At 39.8% G+C, this 22,463-nt stretch overlaps 1 protein-coding gene across 1 annotated transcript in view; it reads left to right on the plus strand.

Moving 5' to 3' along the window:
• POLR3B (RNA polymerase III subunit B) overlaps nt 1-21,870 on the plus strand; it is a 130,500-nt gene extending 108,630 nt beyond the window's left edge. Inside the window, exons 24-28 of the mRNA XM_008052564.2 lie at nt 7,601-7,704; nt 8,653-8,819; nt 12,906-13,019; nt 15,928-16,101; nt 21,133-21,870. Coding sequence (XP_008050755.1) covers nt 7,601-7,704; nt 8,653-8,819; nt 12,906-13,019; nt 15,928-16,101; nt 21,133-21,262 — 689 coding nt within the window. The 3' untranslated portion in view covers nt 21,263-21,870. The remainder of the gene's footprint in view (nt 1-7,600; nt 7,705-8,652; nt 8,820-12,905; nt 13,020-15,927; nt 16,102-21,132) is intronic.
• The last annotated feature ends 593 nt before the right edge of the window (nt 21,871-22,463 follow it).

The following is a 22,463-nucleotide window of genomic DNA, read 5'->3' on the forward strand; positions in this document are numbered from 1 at the left end:
GTTGCCCAGGTGGGTCTCGAACCCGCAGGCTCAGGCAATCCACTCACCTCAGCCTCCCAAAGCGCGGGATTACAGGATGAGCCACCAAGCCCAGCTCAGTTATATATCTTACCAGTAAGTGCAGTGATTTGCTCCCCCACAAGAGCCAAACCTTTGACCAAGCTCTTCATCCTTTACTGGTATACAAGGTGCTGGCAGAGGTAAGATTACTTAGTAACACTTCTGTACACCAATGTTGTATATTTGCTGTGTGTTTGTTTACAAAGCCAAGAAAGTTTTGCTTAGTTTTGTTTTAAATTCATTTGGGGAGAAGTATGTAAACCCTGATGTCTTGATCTCCTTTTCCGAGTATTCTAGACTTGTAGGTACTTTAGAGTGAAGTTATGACTTATATGGTTGATGCACAATGATATTTCAAAGGGAAACAGAGCCAAACATGGATTGGGAATGTTCTGTTTTCTCTTCGTATTCTGACCAGTTTTATAGATAAAGATAGGAAGAGACATTCACATATAATGTTGATTAGAATTATGTTTGATTTTTAATAGATTTTCTATTAAAAATCAAAATAACTATGTAAGCCTCTTTAACTTTGATATAAATTCTAATGTAGGGAACTCATCAAGAACAGGTATTTTTATCTTGAGCCCTGTTTTCTCTGATGATTTGCACATTTATTAGAAGATTTCCTAGTCCTTTAAAAAAAATTCTTTAATAAAAATTATCTTACAACCTAAGGAGTTCCCAAGTTAAGTTTCATTTCAGCGTTTAGGCACACCAAATTATTATATTTCCAAATTTCCTCTTACTTTTGCCCCCATTCACAATGAGGGAGGAAAAAGTGGACTCCTTTGATGTAGAGAGAGAGAGAGAGAAAGCAATATATCACTTCCCTGAAAGAACATTTCTCAGTCTCTCTTGTGAAAAAGGATTAGCACCTCCAACAAAGGTCCTGTGGATCACAGCATTGGACAGCAATACCAAGCAGTATTCCTAAGGAGAGGAAAAACTGTATTTGAGCAAGAGTGTTTGTCCTGGCAAACAGAAGCTTTTTAATAACTGCAAATCTGAGATAATGGCATATACTCCCTAAATCTTTAAGGACTAGACAGCTAGTTTAAATGGAGTGAAGTCATCCATTGTTTTAAACAGAAGTCTAGTCTTACTAAATGTAGTTTTTCACTTAATGGTTTAGTCTATCTTGGGTTGAAAGGATTACATATATGTAGATAAAATTGTTTGGAATATTTATCTTTGACCCTTTCTTGTTCAAAAAAATCCATTATAAGGTCACTTGCCTCCATTATGTATTAAGAAAGTTTATTCAACAACCTACTAGATTAATTTATTAATATTTTGATGAAATGTTTCTTGGAAGAAAAGAAACCCTACCCTGACTTTCCAACACATTAAAGAATCATTTTATAGTATGTATAAAGAGGCTGTGGAAAGTAAGAAAGTATTAATTCATGAGTGGCAAAAAAAGTATAGAAGAAAATTTATTTGTTAAAAAGGGTTTGGTTGAAAACTAGTTTTGCTAGACCTTAATTTGTTTTTCCTTTTTTCTATTTCATAAAATTAAGAGAGTAAAAAGACACTGATTTAAAGTAATAATAATAATACCTTGTACTCATGTAACACTTGAGACTGTCTAAAATCCTCTCTGCAAGTCTGAAGCTTCAAACAGTCTGGATGTCTTTGGCTCCCTACTTTGCTTGATCCTGCTTGAATGGAAGTTTCTAAGTGGGAGGGGAGAAGGGGGCTGATAGGACTAACAGTATGAGCCCCAACATGAGGTATATGATGCCAAACGATCCATCAGAGTTTTGGGCCAAAAAGAAATTCCAGCAACTCTTAATTTAATGTTAGAAACTAGAGTTCTTTTGTCCACATGGACACCTTATTGTAAGAAGAGTTTTTGCATTTACTTTTTTAAGGACAAATTTTGGTCTTCAGTAACTGACCAGTAACCCTCTGACCTTTCAGTAAATATCCAAGTAAAGCTTTAAAATTAGGGTATTTAGTGTTTTATAGCCCAGAATAAAAATCTCCAATTCTGTTTCCAAATAGTGTAGCCTCAACACATTTTATTAAGCTCTTGACACATTCAGCCATGTGTATTTTGTAAAGTTCCTATGGTTATTGTTTTACAATAGCTGCTTCCAGAACCATTGTAAGGGTTTCAATTAATCAGCCCTTTGTGTGCTTCAGACTATGCAAATTTATCACATCAAACCATTCAACTGCTCATGGGAAAGCCGTGTAAAAACTGTATTGTCTTCTAGCGCCTCCTCTCATTTAGAGTGATGTTTTAATAAGAAAGCTAATCAAGTTTTCTTATGCATTATTTATCTGTTAACATGTAAGGAAGAGCTGAATTAAAATTATGTCAACCAGGATATGGCAAGTGATGTGATAGATCTGGAAATGATTCAACAACAGAACAAAGCTAATATGATTCAACAGTTTTTGTCTACTCCCCTCCCTCTTGGGATTATTTAAGTTGGTGATGTGAAAAATAAAAGAAGGTTAATTCGATAACTGGAGGGGGAAGGGAAGAAAGGAGTAACCACCTGTGTTAGCCTTCACGTTTTGATTTAGAGATTTCATTTCTGAGTCTATAAAGGCTCATTGAGATGAGATTATTCAAAGCAAACCATTTCTTACTTAATAGGAACAAACTTGAAAGCATTCCTGCTGCTTCTTTGGCCCCATTTACCGCCATATTCATCAGCAGTAAGCAGTTCCCCACTAGAAATTCGAAGCCTCACGCCCTTCTTGAAGGTCTAAAGTTATCAGGAGAGTGTCTTGATAATGCTAAATGACCTGAACAACCCACGAAGGAGTGAGCTGCTTTTCCGCCTCTTCAGCCAAAGTTAGTGCACCGGCAACTGCTCCTTCTATTCATTAAGTTGGTCTCTTGCTTTGCTAGTTTGCTTCCTGCTGAGAATAATTAGGTTTCTTATATAATAATAATTCCTTGTATTTAGATGCAGCCTTCCTCTAAGGAACTTAAAGTACCTCTCAGACATTAGCTCATCTGTTCTTCTAACACAATTGCCTCATGAGATAGGTGCTAATTATTCCCCTTACAAAGACCAAACAACTAAGGCTCACCAGAAAGTCGTGCTTCCCCCACACCCCTAAGGTAACACAATATCATTTGAACAGCATTCAGTCAAATGGAGTTCGCCTGATCCCTAGATATTCTACCTTACGTAGGTCTCAGAGTCCAAGGGGTGATGAACTCTACAGATGGTATTTTCCCCACACGTATAAACCTCATTAATACCGGGCATTGGTAGAGTGTTCACTCCTTTACTAAACACAGTCCTCTTTTTGCACTGGGACTGGTAGAGAAAAATCACAGCATCATTTCAGCATTCAGTGCAGAGAGTGTTAAACTGTGTAGAATAAATAGCCTTGTCTAACAAGTATCTGCAGAAACTAAATGTAGGTAATTTAGCCTGTGGTTAGTATTATTTCCACAGACCATGCTGCCAGATGTGCTCTGCATCATTTAGATGCATTAGAATGTGGCAGGTTGAACTGTATAAATGTTTTAGTTTCCAGTACTCACTAAGATTACTCTGCATAGGCCACCTCTGCCTATCTGGAATTAAGGCCCTGAACTTATTTGTGTCCCCATCTCCTCACAATACTTGTCACACAGCATATACTTAGTAATCGAGGGAAGTTTTTTTTTCCTCTGTTCTCACTCAGAAAAGGAAGAGTAATTATGTATATCAACCTGAGTGGTACATTTAATTCAAAAGTGCTTGTACTTAGATGGTAGACTTGCTAAATAAAAGCTTAGAACAGATTGTAATATTAAAATGAGACCTGGCCACCATCAAAACTGACAACCATTTACTAGTCGGGTCTCGATGCACTGAAGTCACATCAAAAACAGCTCTTAAATTAAAGATGTCATCTTCTGCAGTTGTCATTTGGCTTTCTATCTCATACAGTACTAGAATGCTTTATTTTTTCCTTACCTTTTTTCCTTATGTTCTTACCTTTTATCTTCTCTTTGAATTAGCATAATCCATTACACAAAGCTAGTACGTTTAAACTAGCATTTTAAAAAGGCCAAAAACTGACTTTTGAATAAGTCAGTTACTGATTATAATTTGAAATACTTCTGAAGAAAATCCGAGCGTTTGTGAGATTAACTGACTTCGCTGAGCAAACCATGGAAATAGAAATAACAGATTGGTAGGAACCTGCAGTCTGGGACATGATACAGAGGACTGTGACAGTGGCTCTTAGCTTTGCCTCTCCTGAGTGGCTGGGTAATTAGACTTCCTGGACTCCTTAATTTTTCCCTTTACAACTTGAAATTAAGAATGGTGGTAACGGAATAACGTTATTTTGACTGGGTCTCTTCAGTCCTTTTCTGCGATTCCATTTTTCCTTATTTTCAACTTGCATTTGTTAAAAGTTCTGTACTGTAGTCTGTGGTCTAATTCCCAGTTGGCCCCAACGAGTGCATTAAATGTTCCAGGGCATGTTAAACTGGTGTATTTGCATTTTACTGCCAGGAGGTTGTGCTATAAACAATGGTGTTGAGAAATCAGCGAGAGCCAGAGTATGAAATTTTATTTTAAAATCTGAAATGCTGTGTAAGCATTTAAGGTATGAATCGGCAATTGTTTCACAACAGCTTCCATTAGATATGGTTTATTTGTAATCCATCCTCTTTTCAAGGATCCAGGGGAGTGTTAACACACTGAGGAGTACTGCATATCATTTACATTTTTAAATCAGTATTAAAGGAAAGTGACTCTAACTTTTAAGACTTTTAAATATTGGAATGGATTTTATGCCTCTGACCCTGGAGAAAACACAGTTGTAATTTTAAAATTTGAAAATAAGAATAGAAATATTCCTGCTTTGATTAAAGATTTGAATAATTCTGAAAGAGAAATACTGTTAAAAAAAAGAAATCTAGTTCTAAAATTGAGAACTCTCTTTTTTCCCCTGATGAATTCCATAAAATACAAACTTTTAAAAATCATCTGTCTGATTTGAGATTCGAGATCGTCAAATTCTGTCTAAATATTTTGTTTTAACTTCTAAGCTCATTATGGTCTCTTTGTGTTAACTTGTATTAAAATCTGTCAGCTATGACTGGTCTCATAAGCACAGTCAGCGGACCAGAATAAGTTAATTATTTACTTGTGTCACTAGTGCTCTCCATCTAATGAAATGCACAGCTGTGTTAGATCTGCAGTTGGATGTGTAGCTTCCATTGTTCCGCAAGTCAGCAGAGGGTAGAAGCCGCAATGATGGAGAGCCCTCAGTTCTTTCTGCTGTTCTGGCTTTCTGTGTCGATTTCATGGATCTTTTATCATTCACTTTCACACAAAACAAACAACACAGGGCTGTCTGCTATGGGAACCATCTTGGCATATAAAAGCGTTTCAGAGCCTAAAGTAATTTTAAGTTAGCTAAGATTTAATTTTTGGCTTACAGGTGCCCTTGGTTCAGATGTCGCCAAAGCAGTTCCTATAATGGAATGAAAAAATCTGAAAGCTGCTTCTATGTGTTTTTAAATGAAATGTCAGAAAGGAGCTGATAAGAAAATAACTTCCCCCAAAAGGAAGCTCTACACTAAATATTAATTAGATTTTGAGAAAAGTTATTAGAGATTCACATTTCAGGGAATGAGCATCTCTTTCATTTTAATAACATAATAAAGTTGAATTTGTCTGATGAAATGTGTCAATTCAAACGGAAAACCAAATGCAAGTCCTCTCTCTCCCTCCGCTCCCCCAGTATAAGCACATCCTGCCTCCTTGGTCAGTTTCTGCCCCTCTTGCCCCTCACTCCCACCACCGCCTGCTGGAGAGTGGACAGGCAGCTTCCTCCTGAGCAGACGCCGGCATCCCCCTGCGAACTGCTGCTTGAGGGGTGTCATGGTCTTCCTTTGGTTTTGTTTTTCGGGGATATAGCTGAACCCTTCATATCCTCACTAGCCAAAATTATATTCTCACTAAGCACGTCCCAGGACCGGCCCCTGTAGGGATTGCCGTTTTTTACATTTTGTTCACTGCTCAACAATGTTGTTGTCGGTGCACCTAGATTTACAGTTTGATCTCTTTCAAAGTAGATTTCCCAGTAGCCCTAGGGTTTTGTCAGATAATTTCACTGTGGATAAGATGGATTTTTGGAGGGAAGAAAGAAGGGTCTCACACATACTGCTTGATTTAAATTCTAGTACATTGTAGTTGAATTTGAAATAAAGTGAACTGAGTAATTGTTTTTGCTGTTCTTCATGTAGGAAAGCAGATATTCTTTATTATAAACAATACCACTTCAACCAAATTAAAGTAACTACGTGTTCTCGAATTCAACTTTACAAACCTATTAACCATATTGTTGGCAGGCACTGGAAACCAGATTAATAACCAGTATTAAATAGGCAAATGGCATGCTTTTCCTTTAGACTTTAGCTCTTGGTGGTTATAACAAATCGCACATTTTATTTTAAAACAGCTTGAGTAATTCTGTAGAAGTAAAACTGAGGAATGAAAAACTTGAGAGCAGTTTCTTTTTAGAAGATGCAGATGGTTAATAACTTTACACAAAGGGAAAAGGATTTATCCTATTACAAATGTAAATGCTTTTTTTAGTCCAGTGCCATTGTACACTAGTTTTTCGATTCTAAATTATGAAGATTGTAGTTAGCAATCTGAATTCTATTCCTACTCCTCCTTCCAAGATAAGGAAATGAAGAATTAAAAACTAGCAACAAAATCCTCTATAGGTTAGAATAATATTAAGGGAATAATGAAGTACAGTTAATTTAAGAGAATATCAGAAGCACATAGAGTTGGTAGGTTTTATTGTGCTGTTTTCATTCTTAAACTTCCATTTCTAATTCTAGCCTATTTTTTCCCAAGAACGATTTGGCGTTTAATTTTCTTGTTCAACTTTACAAGTTCAGTGGAAGATCACTTTTCTAATGTGCTATAAGCTGTGGGAATTAAAATTCCTTTGGGCAGTTTAGACTCAGCCAGGGAAGCCCTAGCAAAGAACCAGCCAACCAGCCCGAACTCTGCAACCAGTAGGTAGACCTATTAGCACATCAGCCACACACGAGTACTTTTTGTCACCATTTTTAAAAACACATTTTAAGCACACCCCTCGTTGAATTAGTTCTGCTTTGGTAGTCAGAGAACTTGGATTCCTGTCACTTGGGTGCAGAACCTTGCAGATCACGAACTCGCTGATGAAGAGCAAATCTGCTTCTGACTTAAAGCTTCAGGGACAGCCACAGGCCCAGGGCTCAGGGAAGTCGCTGTTCTTCAGTCTCTGTGGCACGGGAGGGTGGGCAAGCATCCTGACAGCACCATTGTGTGTCGTGCCAGCAGGACGGTCCACAAACTGCAATGCCTTTCTGCAAGCAGAGCTGTTTTTGAACTGTTTGTCTAGCAGGATTGTTGGAAATTGCTTTTGTTACTCTTGATAGAGACCATGGGGAAGGTTTTAGAGTAGTGGAAATAGAGATAGCAGCGGGGAGATCCCAATTAAGTACTGTATTCTTCCTTTCTGCCAATTTGCTTTACGTGGCATGAAATCTTCTCTCCCCCAGGTGTCTGTGGCTTGATCGTCCCCCAGGAAGACATGCCATTTTGTGATTCTGGCATCTGTCCTGACATCATAATGAACCCACATGGCTTCCCATCGCGAATGACGGTCAGTTACCTTTAGGTTTTCAGAAGCATTGCCTTTAAGTAAGAAAGTAGGCAGTTAGCTTAGTTATTGTAAGTGGAGGTGATGAAACCCTGAAGCTGATTTTTAGAAAGACCCCTTTGGCCCTTGCCTAGATAAATAAATCTTGAGCCCTGACAATTCTGGGTCACTCTTCTCTATAGAGAATGAGAGTACAGCTACACCTTCCCTTCAAGGGTGGAATCTTCTAAGTGATGAATTTACCCCTCAACAAAGAGAGCCCCTTGTGTTGAACCTCAGTGGATCTCCCGTTCAGTGGTTATTTTTTTAATCCTGGCTCCACCTCTTATCAGCAGTATGGCATTGAACAAGTTGATTAACCTCCCTGTACTTCAGTTTCTTCCTATGTAAAATGAGGAAAAATAATACCTATCTCATAGGGGTATTGAGAGGCATAAAATCAGATCATGCATGTCACGGTTTTTCAGTATAGTCTGTCATACTACAAGATATGAACAAATATTGCTGCTATTAATTTATTATTAGTAGTAATAGTAGTAGTAGTAGTATTTTGAGCTGAAGTCTCACTCTGTTACCTAGCCTGAGGTATAGTGGCACGATCATGACTCACTACAGCCTTGACCTCCTGGGCTCAGGCGACCCTTCCACCTCAGCCTCCCAAGTAGCTGGGACTACAGGCATGCACCACCACACCAAGCTAATATTTAAATTTTTTGTGGAGACGAGGTTTCGCTATGTTGCCTAGCCTGGTCTCAAAATCCTGGGCTCAAGCAATCCTCTCACCTCCCTAAGTGCTGGGATTGTAGGCATGAGCCACCACATGTGGCCTGTCACTGTTATTAATAGTAATAGCCTCATATTCTTTGGGGGGAAAATAAACTAGAGATTAATAAGCAAAGAGAATTTCTGTGCCACAGGGAGGTGCTCACTTAATTTGCTCACATCCCACAGGTGGGGAAGTTAATTGAGCTGCTGGCTGGCAAGGCCGGCGTGCTGGACGGCAGATTCCACTATGGCACTGCGTTTGGAGGGAGCAAAGTGAAGGATGTATGCGAAGACCTCGTTCGCCATGGTTATAACTACTTGGGGAAAGACTATGTTACCTCTGGCATCACGGGGTAAGTATGCAATTGAGCCATTTTAAAGAAAAATTTTGTTAGTATAGGAGAGAAGAGTTCTTAAAGTGTAAATATTAAGGACTCTACCTAAGTTTTACAGAGTAAAGCTTTATCCCTTTAAGAAATCTCATACCAAAAAAAAAATTCAAAATTTAGAACGCTGATAAATTGAGGAGTGTTGTTTGTATTAGAAGACTATAATTTTAAAAGTAGAAAATATGTAATTTACCAGAATTTGATTTCTACCCTACTTTTAAAAAACACATCAGTTTTATATAATATAAAGTGTTCTCTTTACTGTTGAATTTTCTCTGCATTTGTATGATGAGTATCAGACAATTATTGCTTTGACAGACAGCTTAAGGTCTAACATTTGTGCATTTGTTCATTAAAGGTGTGTTGAGCATCTACCTAATATATGCTAGGCACTGAGTGTCTACCAGTGAATATAATAGGCATAGTCCTTGACCTATGAAGCTGATACTAACAAATAACAGACAAGGCCAGTCAGGGTGGCTCACACCTGTAATCCCAGCACTTAGGGGAACCGAGGCGAGAGAATTGCCTGAGTTCAAGACCAGCTTGGGCAACATGACGAGATCTTGTCTCTACAGTGAATTAAACAATTAGCCAGGCATGGTGGTTCACGCCTGTAGTCCCAGCTACTTGGAAGGCTGACGTGGAAGGATCACCTGAGCCCAAGAGATTGAGGTTGCCATAGCTGTGGTCATGCCACTGTACTCCACCCTGGGTGACAGAGCAAGACTCTGGCTCAAAAAAATAAAAATTAAAAATAACAGACGAAAGGTGACTTCTCCATGGAGCCTACTGTGATTTCCTAATATAAAATTGTAACCCAGTAATGCCCATTTTAGGCTTAATTTTACTGTGTAGCACCCATTATTATCAAATATACTATATGATAATACTATTGTCTGTCTCCCCAACTAGAACATAAACTCCATGAGAGCAGGACTGGTCTGTTTTTGTATTACTCTGTTTCTACTGCCTAGCACAGGGCCTGACACACAGCAGGTGTTCCATAAGTATCTCCTGAAAGAACGAATATACACAACTGATACAAGTACAAACAGGTCTTGCCAAAAGGAAGTCAAAGACTAGGTTAGAAGGTCCATGTGAGCAAGTGGCTAGCGAAGCTGAAAGATAAAGGATGAGAGGATGGGCCATTCAAAGAGTGTTTAACGGAGAGGAAAAATATGTTTAACGCCTTGCCAGGGAAAAAGCTTGGGAAGGTTGGGCAACTGTGAAGCGGCAGCACTGGCAGCCTGAAATGGGGGCGGAGGAGGGGAAGACCAAGTCTCCAGGCAGAGCTGCTTCTTAACCTGTGAGAAACAGATCCCTAAAATTGGCAAGGTTTTGAAACTTGCATCACACATGGTTTTAAAGGATCAAATCAGTTGCTTAAATTGACACACTTATGTACTTCATGCCAGATAAAATTCTAGGACATAGTGTTTATACTGTTCTCCTGAGGTTTTCGGCCACAGGAACACAAGTGAAACTCAGCATGGAAGCATGTGTGAGAATAGAGCTTGATTTTAGTGTTGCAGATAGACTCTACAAATGTGATTAAAGTGATTAAAATCTATATCTATTAAAAATATGGAGTGCTTTTTTTCCCCAGACTATAATAATATGAATTTCTTTAGGTGTGTCATACTTGAGATATTATATATAGAAAATCATAGGAGATGACTAGTGGCCCATTTCAAAAATGGTTTAGTAAAATAGTTGTGTCCATTTCTAAAAATGCAGTTGTCATTGCTGAATTGATCATCTTAATCTTAATTTCTCTACCCTGAAAGAATGCAGATGTTGACCTGAAAGTGTGCAAAACTGCAGGATCAATTTAGTGGAACTTCAAAACATAATTGTACAAAAGTTTTGGATGGGCTGTATCCTGCTTGCTAGAGACAACAGTAGTCTGTGTCCTGTTCCACACTGCTTCCCCTTGTCTCCCCAGTCAGAGTTTCATTTCTCACTATGTTGCCCAGGCTGGTCTTGAACTATCTTGAATTCCTGGCCTTAAGTAATTCTACTGCCTCAACATCCCAAAGTGCCGGATTACAGATGTGAGCCATCACACCTGGCCAGAGTTTCATTTCTCTGCCATTTATTTCACTGGCAAAGTTGGAAAAGCACTGTTTAGTCTATTAGTTGAAAACTCCTGTAAACACAGTTATCCACCAGCTTTCATCCCTTGTTCATTCTCGGGCACAGGTAAGAGGAAAAATTGCATATGGCTTTATTCTGTGGATGATGGAATGGCATTGGGTAACAGTTTCATAAATTCTACCATGAGCAATCATACTGTTGAGGAATAGAATCATTCTCTGTTATAGCTTGAAAGAACATTGTTCTGACCTCTTTGTACAACTAAGAACACTGAACTAGAGATGTCATATAATTACTATTTGACAGAACCGAGACAAAAACAGGGTCTCTTGATGCCCTGTCCTTGTGCCTTCCACTGCACTCGGTGTCTTCAAGAATCTGGCTGTATTTGAACCAACTGAATGATGTGATACCTGCAGAAACTTTTGCTGATGGGTGTGATCATGGGTTAAGCATGCAGGGCCAGGCGTTTCTATTTGCCTCCCTCCTGTGTCTGTTGCTTCCTTTGCTGTTTTCACTCTTACGTTATTCTGGAGCCCACAATTTACTTATTTCAGGTCAGTGTGATTTACTTATTACTGGCCAATGTGATGGAGAGCACTGGATTTGAACCTCTGCTGCATCTCTCAGCACCTCTTAATCTTTACCTGTTTCTTCATCTTCAAAACAGGGATGATAGTTCTCCCTAGATAGTTGGATGGATTAACTAGTGCATGATAGGTGCCTCCTTTCAAAAAAAAAATGTAAGGGCCTCAATCACTTGGTTGTTCTTGCTCCAGACTGAAAAAAAAGGTTTCTTCTGTCAAAGCCCTTATATATTCACTCTTTTTAACTCTCACTAGTTTTTGTAGAAATTCATTGAATTAATTACATAACAGACATTTAGCGAGCACCAGTTGTGTGTCAGGCAGGGTCATAGGTACCAGAGCCATAGTGACAAAGAAGACAAAGTGCTTATCTTTGCAGAGTTTACTTCTTGTGGGGAAGACAGGCAATAATCAGAGAAATAATAAATGTATACTATCATACCAAAAGGTGATGAGTACAGTGAAGGGTAAGGTGGAGACAGTGTGGGGGTGGTGATGCTGGGGTGGGAGGAAGGAATCCTTTAGGTAAGCTGTGTAGGGACAGTCTCTCAGAGGAGGTGAAATGTTTGACAGAGCCATGTGAGTACCTGGTAGAAGAATGCTTCAGGCAAAGGAAATGGTAAGTGCAAATGCCCCCAAAGCAGGGACAGGTTTACTACATTTGAGGAGTAAGAAGAGGCCAGTGCTGCTGAAGTCGAGTGATGGGAAGAGAGAATAAGCAATGAATCTGAGGCAGAAAATGGATTCCTGGACTGTGGGCTACAGAATGAAGAAAGAGTAGAAAGAGCAAAGGAAACAACAGGCAAATAGAAATGCCTGGCCCTGCACGCCTGGTACCCCTGATCACACCCATCAGCAAAGGCTTCTGCAGGTATCAAGCTTGATCACAGGCTGTGTACAACATTTTGGCAATACAGATTCTGCGCGTGATGGAAAACTATTGGGGAGTTTAGAGCGGAAGAATGACCTGTTGTGATTCCATTTTAGAAGGAATCACCCTGGCTTGTTATGTGAAAAGTAGATTATTGAGGGGTAAGCGTGGAAGCAAGGAGGCCAATTAGAAGAAAGGAGAAAGGAGAGTGGTCTGACCAGGTTGGTAGCCACAAAGGAGGGAGCATCCTGTATGTACTGTTTCACAATCCTTTTAAATGTTGTTTCTTTATAAAACCATTTATCCTTTAACATGGCTCTGGTACTTTTATATTTTCAGACTAGCCTTTTCCTTCCCTTACAAGCTGAAAATCACTGTTAGTCAGTCAGTCATAAACAAGTGAGGACCTGCCAATGATGAGTTCTAGAAAAGGCTATTTTTTTATTGGCCTAAACTTGGTTTCTTAACCCAAGACACCGGCTTTTCTTTCAGCGAACCTTTAGAAGCATACATCTATTTCGGTCCTGTGTACTATCAGAAACTGAAACACATGGTGCTTGATAAAATGCACGCCCGGGCCCGGGGCCCACGAGCCGTCCTTACCAGGTAAGAGAAAAGTATTTACAAAAAATAATTTACAATGTAGTTAAGTCTACCTTATATTTTCCAGGTAGAGCACAAAGCAGACTCAATAGTTTTTATTTTCCTGAGATGTCAAAATTTGGGGTATCAACATTAAGAAAAATTACATTTGTACGATTAACATGGAAAGATAGCAGCCTATTAAAAATCATTTCACAGGCACAAGAGCAAACCTACCATAGGTCTTGCCAGTGGATGACTAACAGCCATTTACTGTGTAAATGTCTACAAATGTGGTCCTATTCAGAAAGGTTCATATATAAGAAAGTGTAGAGCCGGGCTTGGTGGCTCAGCCTGTAATCCTGCGCCTTTGGGAGGCTGAGGTGAGTGGATTGACTGAACCCGCGGGTTCGAGACCCGTCTGGGCAGCGAGACCTCATCTCTACAATAAATCAAAAAATCAGCTGGGCATGGTGGCGCACGCCTGTAGTTTCGGCTACTTGGAAGGCTCAGGCGGAAGGATCGCCAGAGCCCAGCAGGTCGAGGCTGTGGTGGCCGGGAGCAGCCACTGCACTCCAGTCTGGGCGACAGAGTGAGACTCCAACTCAAAAAAAAAAAAAAAAAAGAAAGTGTGTACCTGTATACCCACACAAATATCAATACACCTACATGCATCCATGTGTACACAGATAACACATACCTGCATTATTTGGTAGCCTGAACCACGATTGTACTTTTTAAAAAAAACTGATGTTTTGGAACATAAGGCAACTGCACTTGCATGCTCATTTGAATAAGCACTGGGAGGTCAGGATCCATGTGTGCCCATTCACCAGTGTCTCCTCTGTCCTAAGCACAATGTCTGTGTGTTAATGAATGACTAAATTTGTTGAGAAGGGGAATTACAACGAATAAGTTTCACATGTTCTTAGTACTACCTTTTGCACTTGTGAAGTGATTCTCAAGAGGGGGGCAATTTTGCCTCCCAGGGGACATTTGACAAGCCTGGAAACATTTTTGTACGTTCCAACTTGGGACTGGGGAGGTAGCTCTTGGCATCTAGTGAGTAAAGGCCGGGGGCGCTGCGGGAAAAGTCCCCACAACTGTTAAACCCAGCTCAGTATGTCAGCAGTGCTGAGGTTGAGGAGCCCTGAGCCAGAGGAGGGAGCCCAGACCTTGGAGCCAGATAGACTCGCACGTGATCTCATCTCTACTGTTTAGCCCTGGACATATCGCTTGGATTTTCTCAGCTTCAGTTTTCCTCATATGTAGAGATGATACCCCCTGCTTCCCTGGGTGCTGGTGAACATCGCATTTGAATACAGAGTGAACACCGCACTTATTCACGGGTGATGTCCAGTAAGCATCTAGTTCCCTCCCCACTTTCACTGTGTGCTCCTGGATATAACAGTACAGGGGCTGGAATGAAGCAGCTAAAGTTTGAGTTTTGCTTGTTTTTTTTAACCAAGGGAAAGGTAGAGATGGCTCAATCCCTTGACCATTTAAAACTGAGCAAATGCACATGTCTATTGAAATAATAGACATTTGTGTTCTTAAAATTGCAGAGGAGGGAAGCTGAGATTCTCAAGACAATAATCTTAGCAGTGGGACCCTACTTGGGTTAGTTGTGTTTCTCCCCTAAATGCTGTTCCCTCCTAAACTTCCATTTCAGTTCCAACATCCAAAAACTATTTCAGAGTAAAGTAAATGTCAAAGCAGTTACTTCCTATGTTTTGCTTTGTTGTGTAAAAGAAGTTATTACTTTGGTATTACTTGTGTGTCTTCCATATGAAGACTGCCTAGAGTACATTTGTCTGTGGTACGTTATCCCGTTGGTTAAAATCCAAGTATTATATTCTGTCTACACGTGGTCTCTCTGCCTTTGCCTTGTTCAGTGACCTCAGGTGGAGGGAGCACCCACCCATGGTGTTTCTATTATCAAATACAAATGTATAGATGTGCTCAGTTGTGAAGTTTCCACAGTAATGTGTTCGTTTACATCTGTGTGTAAGTTTCTCATGTGTAGATTTTTCCCAACAAATAATCTACAACTTACTTGATTTCCCATTGTAACTTTTCAACCACAACAGTTTTGAAAATTCTAAAATTTTAGCAAGTGTTGGCACATACTGTGTTTTCCCTCTAATTCTTTGGGAGACAACAACAAAGATTAAAGGATGCTGTGATATCAAGCAAATAAAAGGATTGTGACCACCTCTGCTCAAAGAGTAACACTAATAAGTATCAGTCCAAAATATGACAGCCAGGGAGTTTAAGTTCCCCCCCCAAAAAAAATAATGTGTGTGATCAGTACCTAGGTGGATTGCCTACTTTGTTCAGAATCCCTTCATTTTACCTACAGCTCTGGGTCCTGGGTTCTTTACCTGTTAAAATACTCTCAAGCCTGTCATGTACATAAGCCACAGGGAATCCATTCAAAAGGCTAACAGCCTCTTGGGCCCTGCCAGTAACTACTGGAGGACTCCAGGTTTCTGCCACAGTCTGTTGTGCTTAGTTTTTCTGCTTCTGAATGTCAGACCACTGAGACTTCTTTGAAAATACTCAGACATTGCTCCCTGGTTTAGGAACTGTATTATCCTAATAATAATAGTGATGGTGGTAGTAAAGCTAGCACTGGCCTGACTGTATATTAATACGCAATTACATCATATAATATAAATTCATATTACTTTTATTTAACAATAATCACCACCAGCATCACATCTTTTGTTACTTGAGGCTCTTTGGATTAGGTGTGCACATGCATGCTTACCAGTGAGACCGAGCAGCACACTCAAGGTCACTGTCTGATACGTGCTTGGATCCAGGTGAGCCCGGTTCCAAAGCTTTGTGCTCTTTGCCAGCGTGTGATGCTGCCTCTTTATTTGTTTAACATCATAATAACACATTGATCTAATAACTTGTTTCAAAGGCAGCCAACTGAAGGGCGATCTCGTGATGGTGGCTTGCGTCTTGGAGAAATGGAACGTGACTGTTTAATTGGTTATGGAGCCAGTATGCTTTTGCTAGAGAGACTAATGATTTCAAGTGATGCCTTTGAGGTTGATGTCTGCGGGCAGTGTGGACTTCTGGGGTATTCCGGCTGGTAAGTGGATGCCATATGTCTCTCATCTCATACCCCTTGCCTCTTGAATCACAGCTCCAGAATTGACCCTGGATCATACCCACATATTTGCCAGTCTTTGTGATCACTGACATGCCCTTCCCCATGCACCATTCCTGTAATTGGGGATTCTATATGTATATATTTCATTTGTCTGCATAGCTCTATTTTTTCCTACACTACTGGAGTTTTAAGTTTCCAAGGAATACAGACTTTATCTTCTTTTAAATATCTTCTCAAGCACGTTTTATAACACTGTTCACCCATCAGAATTCTAGCAGATACATTGTTGGGTGTTAAAGTCGCAGCATGTTCTTCAGAGAATTTGTGTCAACAGTTCTCATTTGTAACTTGAGACCCAAAGAGCCAGGGATGGTGTCCCAGGTCTTTTAGCAAACTGGTGACAGAGCCAGGACCAAGACCTGGAACCCTGACCCTTGTCTGTTCTTCCTCTCCATAGCAAGCTGCTTTTACATTTGGACTATACATGTAGATGCTTTATAAAAGATATTTGCTGAATTTGTAGGAGTGCCAATAAGTAAATTATGTAATTTGTAAAGTTTATCATTTCTGTGTAGTATTTGGTACACAGAGGCCAGCTTAAAAGATGATGCTACATATTTTTTTTGTGTGTGTGTGTAGTTGTAACACATGTCTACTTGTAGTGATTCCACTCTACCACCAAAGAACAAAAAGCTCTGCTTGGGGCTGGTTATGAATCAGAACTCTAAAATACTCCTGCAGGCATGAGAGCCCATAGCTTCCAGGCTTCACTCACTTTTCTGTCAGAGGCAAGGCCTCTAAAGGTTCAGGCAGATGCTGTGGGGATGGGAAGTAGCTCCCACTCCTTCTCATCCTTCACCTCTCATCCCCTCCCCAGAGTGCCTTTCCCTAGGGAGGGGCCATCCCAGGAGGATATGGTTAGGCCCAGAGAAGCATTCGTTGCTGGGTTGGAGAACCCTCCTTCCAGACAGAGTCCCAACTTCTTGCCATCCTGAGCTGCCAGTTTCTTGGTTGAATAAAGCCAGTGAAAAGTCAGAACAAGTGGATTTCTTAGAACCCAGTATATATACCTTGCTAGAAAAATGACACAAAAACTTTGAGGTAATTATTTTATGATATTGCTGTAGAAGAGTTGATGAGTCTTGTCTGGGGAAATCGTTTCATTTTTAAAACTAGCAGAAGAGGTGGCCATTTGCTGTTCATTCTTTTCATATGGTTGCAGAGAAGGGATGACATGATTCTGAGAATAAGCCTGTCTCTTTCTTATATCAATAAGATGGGAGTTTACTTCAGTCCTAAGATGTCTGTTTGTCTTTTGAAATGCATATTGAGCTTGCTTTATAGTCTGGGGTGTGTGACTAAAAGAGAAAAGAAGAAAAGAAATGGTGTAATAGGAAGATGTCTGGAACCTAGTTTCACTATGCGTAAATCTTCAAATTTGGCACAAGGATTTTTAGATAATTTACTTTGAAAGGATGGTACAGAAGAGTCGTTTCATTAAAAATAGAGGTCATGAAACTTCAAAAGGAGTTTCCTTTTCTTCTCCTCCCTGCATTCCTCCTACCTCCCTGCAACCCCAAATAAAAAAGAAAACAGTAAACCAGATTCACTTATGCACTTAGAAAACCTCCTCTCCTCCCCTGGAAACTCAGGGAAACTAATGTGAGCGAGAAGACCCATAAGCAGCGATTAATCTCTGAAAATTCTTCTTTCCTGCTGCCTTTCTGTCTCATTTAGAGATCATCTGATGGCCGTGCCCAATTTTGAAGCGTATTTGTTCAGAGTGTATTGTATTTGAAATCCTTTGAAAGAGGACTAAATCAGGTTATATGGTTTGAGGGCCTTTACTGTAATTAAACAGACCTTAATATACCGTATGTCTGATTTTGAGTGGCCTCCTTATACCCTTGTTGCCAACAGAAAAAAATCCCAATCCATTCTGGCAGTCTAGCCGCCGCCTCGTGTGCTGCTTGCTGGCCAAGGAGCATAATGATGCTGTCATTTTTCCCATCATTACCTGATCCTGTGTACTGGGTTTTGTGGGAGGGAGCATGGCGTTGTTGGAGGAAGTTGCTCTTTAATGAGCAGCACAATGGAGGCAGGGTCATTAGAGCAGTTCGGAACCTTGAAACTGGCCTTCTGTCAGTGATTTGCACATTAGTGAGGCATTGCTATGGGAATGTTTACAGCATGACTGTTGTTCCACAGAAGACACTAAGGGCAGAAGTCACAAAGAGAGGTCCAGAAGGAAAACTACAGGGAAAAGAAAATCTCTGTTACAATAATTAGCTCATAGAGGATATTTCACTGGACAGTCTTTTCTTATGTGAAGCCACAGCCTCCTCATTTTGCTGCCTTTGTCCTAAAAAATTAGTTTATCTTAGGTTGTCACAGCCAAGTTTCGACCTTCAGAAATTGTTAAGACACAAGGTAAGAATATATATAAAATACATCAAAATAAATTACCTGAAAATCTTTGTGCCAGATATGAAGATTTACGCAAAGTGGAATTAGGTGCAGGCATCTTCCTATTATACTATGTCTTTTATTTTCACACACACACACATACACACACACACGCACACACTGGAACATTTTAAACGATAGAGAAATATTTTATAATAGAGAAGATTAATGGGCATTTTATATTATAAATCAGCACTTATGGAAATGTTAAACAGATTAGCTTGCATTGAAGTCACAGAGTAATGTACTAGAGAGAAGAATCAGCAAGAAGTTACCCCAGTTAAATCCACTTCCACAATTAAAATATGAACAAGATTCCTGAATAAATTAGATTAACCCAGGCACATTAAAAGCATAATTCTTAGATTCTAATGCATTAAAAAGTCTTTAGGTAATCTCCTAAGAAAAGTAACTCACCAAGTTTATATTATTAATGTTGGTGGCTCAGATACCCCACAGTGTTTGTTAAGTCCCAGCACCCCTCGTCATGATGCCAAGCGTGCATCCATGAAGGTTCCTCTTTTCTCACACTCTCCTCTCAAGAAATTCTGTATCTGTGTAGTTACCACCACATTCAAATTCTCAGCTTCAGTGTTTGCTTTCTTTTCTAACATAATAAAAGCTTTATTTTACTTACAGATGATTCCCCCTCATTGTAAAATATTCAAAAGTTGCAAAAAATATAAAGAAAAAGTGACAGTCACGTTAGTTCCAACACTCAGAGATGACTACCATTAACATTTTAGTGACTCTTCTTTGGGACCTCTCCGGTTACCAGTAGTTCTTTAATTTTTTTTTAAATCACGAACCCTTTCAAGATTCTGATAATAGCAGGAAAATACAAATATACACACACAAAAAGTCCTTTAAAACTTTACATATGATTTTAGGAACTCTACATAAGAACCCTTAGGATCCTGCTGTTTAGCAAACTGCTTTTTACATGCCACAGTATGATCTGGACACCTTACATTTCAGTAAATATGAGTTTACATCCTCAAATGTAAAGGCTTCACAGTATTCTTCTGCATAAAATGTCCTGTAAGCTTGGAAACAGTTGCCTAGTAGACATTGGCATAGTTTCCTGCTTTATGCTATTACAGATAGCGTGGCTGTGAATGCTCTTGTATGCATACCTTTGCCACTTTTGTGATTATTTAATGAAAGAATATGAACATTTACAGTTTTCACATATACTGTCTTACTACCTACTCTCCAGAATGGCTAGTCCTTTGTTCACTAAGGAATCTCCCTCCAGTTCCTGGTCAGTACCTGATCTTCTAAGTCTCAGTTGCTATTCTTCTTGCTCTCATTTAATTTTCTACCTACTAAATATCTGGATTTGTACTGGATGCCTACTGTCCTAGCTGCCCCAGATCCCAGAAAAATAGGGTGAGGTTCTATTTTGGCCTAACCTGAAGGAATAATTCACTTTGTCCAGGGAGATCATTCCTCAGTTGTAGCCATCGATTGAGAACTAAGTTCAGTTTACCAGCTCTTCCTAAAAGAAAATTCTACTTGGAATAGCAAGCATATTAGTTAGGAACATGAGCTGTTGTAAAGATTAAGTGGGAATACATGTGCATGCACACACACACATATTTCTTAGTTTTGCGCAAGAGACAGCATGTTGTTAGTAGCTTCCAGTACTAATAGAAATAGCCAACCTGGAAGAATACTGGAAAAATTAGCATTTGATTGGATACCACTTTTCTATTCAAAAGTCTTGTCTTTTCCATTGGACTTTAAATATCTCAGTGACTGAAACCAAATTGTAGTGAAACTAAATGCTAGTAGTATAGTAGATGCTTGTCAACTACATGGAGATTGAACTGGTTTAAAGCTCTTTAAACAATGAAAAATCTAGATCTGAATAACTTTCTGATGATTCAGGTTTCTGCGGCTCTTTCAAAACAAGTATACAGACAGATGTTTTACATTTTAAGGAGAAGGGCCTAGAAGTGTGGTAGCACTGATTGAAGTTGCATAATTTTACTACATGAGGCAGTGATCTTTATTTTTTCTTTAGCTTTCTTGAATGTTTCTTTTTTTTTTTTTAATAAGAGGTACTTTTTTTTTTTTTTTTTTTGAGTTGGAGTCTCACTCCATCACCCAGGCTGGAGTGCAGTGGCACTCTTACGGCCATCTCAGCGTCGACTTGCAGGGCTCCAGCAATCCTTCCACCTCAGCCCTCCAAGTAGCCGGAATTACAGGTGCATGCTACCACACCAGCTAAGTTTTTATTTATTGTAGAGACAAGGTCTCGCTAAGTTGCCTGGGCTAGTCTCAAACCCGTGGGCTCAGGCAATTCACTCGCCTTGGCCTCCCAAAGTGCTAGGATTATGGGCTGAGCCACCGAGCACGGCGGAATGTTTCTTTTTATTTTCTAGATATGTCTGATAGTGTGACTGAACACCTAGGAATAGAAAAATAACTACTTTGATAGAATGATAGTAGAATTCTGTAGGACCATTCTCACTTCCTACATGCAGACCTTTGTCCCTGAGTTGCCATCCCTTTAACACAGGCTTACTTGGGTTCCAGGTGCCATTACTGCAAGTCATCATGCCACGTGTCTTCCCTCCGCATTCCATATGCCTGCAAGCTGCTCTTCCAGGAACTGCAGTCTATGAACATTATCCCCAGGTTAAAACTGTCCAAGTACAATGAGTGAGTATGGAAAAGATGATTAGTTAAAGAGAACAAGCAGTATGTCCAGTGCGTGGAAAGCAGAAGGGATTGAGGACTTCTCCTGTAAGTGATTCCTTTGAGTGTTCTCTCTACAACAAACAAAAATAATGGAGAGGCTTCTCCTGTTCCAGAAGACTGACCAGACAGCCTTGTGCAGTGGACCCCAAGCCATGGGAGTGATGCTGACAAATATGCACTATATGCAGTTTGATTCACAGATGGACATGACCTAAAGGATAAAGAAACTTTTCACTTGTGTTCTGATGTCTTGCAATTTACTCATCAGAAGACCTTCCTCCTTAAAGAGAATGTTTGGCATTAAACTTCCCATGATCTCTTCTGGCTAACAATATTCAAGATTCCCCTGAAGCTTGGAAGGAGTGAGGAATCCGTTTGATTTGGTCACCTGGGCTGTTGTTTTGCAGTGGCTGCTTCTGAGCAGTAGGTGAAGGAAAGAGGACCCCAAGAAGCCAAGAGAGCAGTCAATAGTGAGGGATACATTTTCTCAGTATTTAAATCTTGATTTTACATACCCAAACTTTGTAATTTTAACCTTGGTAGAATATAATAAATGTATTCCTACCTTGTTAAGCAAGAATGTCATCTTCTCTTTGGGATCCAGTTGCTACTGCTTTGAATCCCCATGCTCATCCTACCTTGCAACGATATTTACGGAATGTCTGAATATACCTCCATGGATGCTGTCGTGTTCTGTCCCTTCCATCCCTGCCAGGGTGCTAGCTGTCCATTTTCTTTTTGATTAACAGCCTTCCTTCCTTGTCTCTAATTTGTCCTCACCTGCTACTCTGAAGCTAGATAAACATTTGTGTTAACACTTGTTTATAATATGAGAATCAGAAAAGCTTTGAGTAATGGTACAAGGCCACATTCTCATCAAGTCGCAATGAAACTGTTCCACAGAATATTTATATTCTCATATGCCAAAGAGAATCAAGCTCCAGTGTCAAAATAAGATTGAGAAATTGGGTATAACCAAGGTAAACATTCCAAGGGCCTTTCCAAAGCCTTTAAGGATCCCAAGCTGATGTATATTGGGATTCTCCAAAAGAGGATGTTCCATGGAGCCAGAATAGTAATTGACCCGAGAACTCAACCTCACTTCATTTTCTTCACAATAAAAACCTCTAAGACAGGTGTAAAAGCAGACCACAAGACCCTGCAGG

Source organism: Carlito syrichta, unplaced genomic scaffold, assembly GCF_000164805.1.
Source record: "Carlito syrichta isolate Samal-C Ts95f unplaced genomic scaffold, Tarsius_syrichta-2.0.1 Scaffold281728, whole genome shotgun sequence".
In the NCBI taxonomy this organism is placed as follows: Eukaryota; Metazoa; Chordata; class Mammalia; order Primates; family Tarsiidae; genus Carlito; species Carlito syrichta.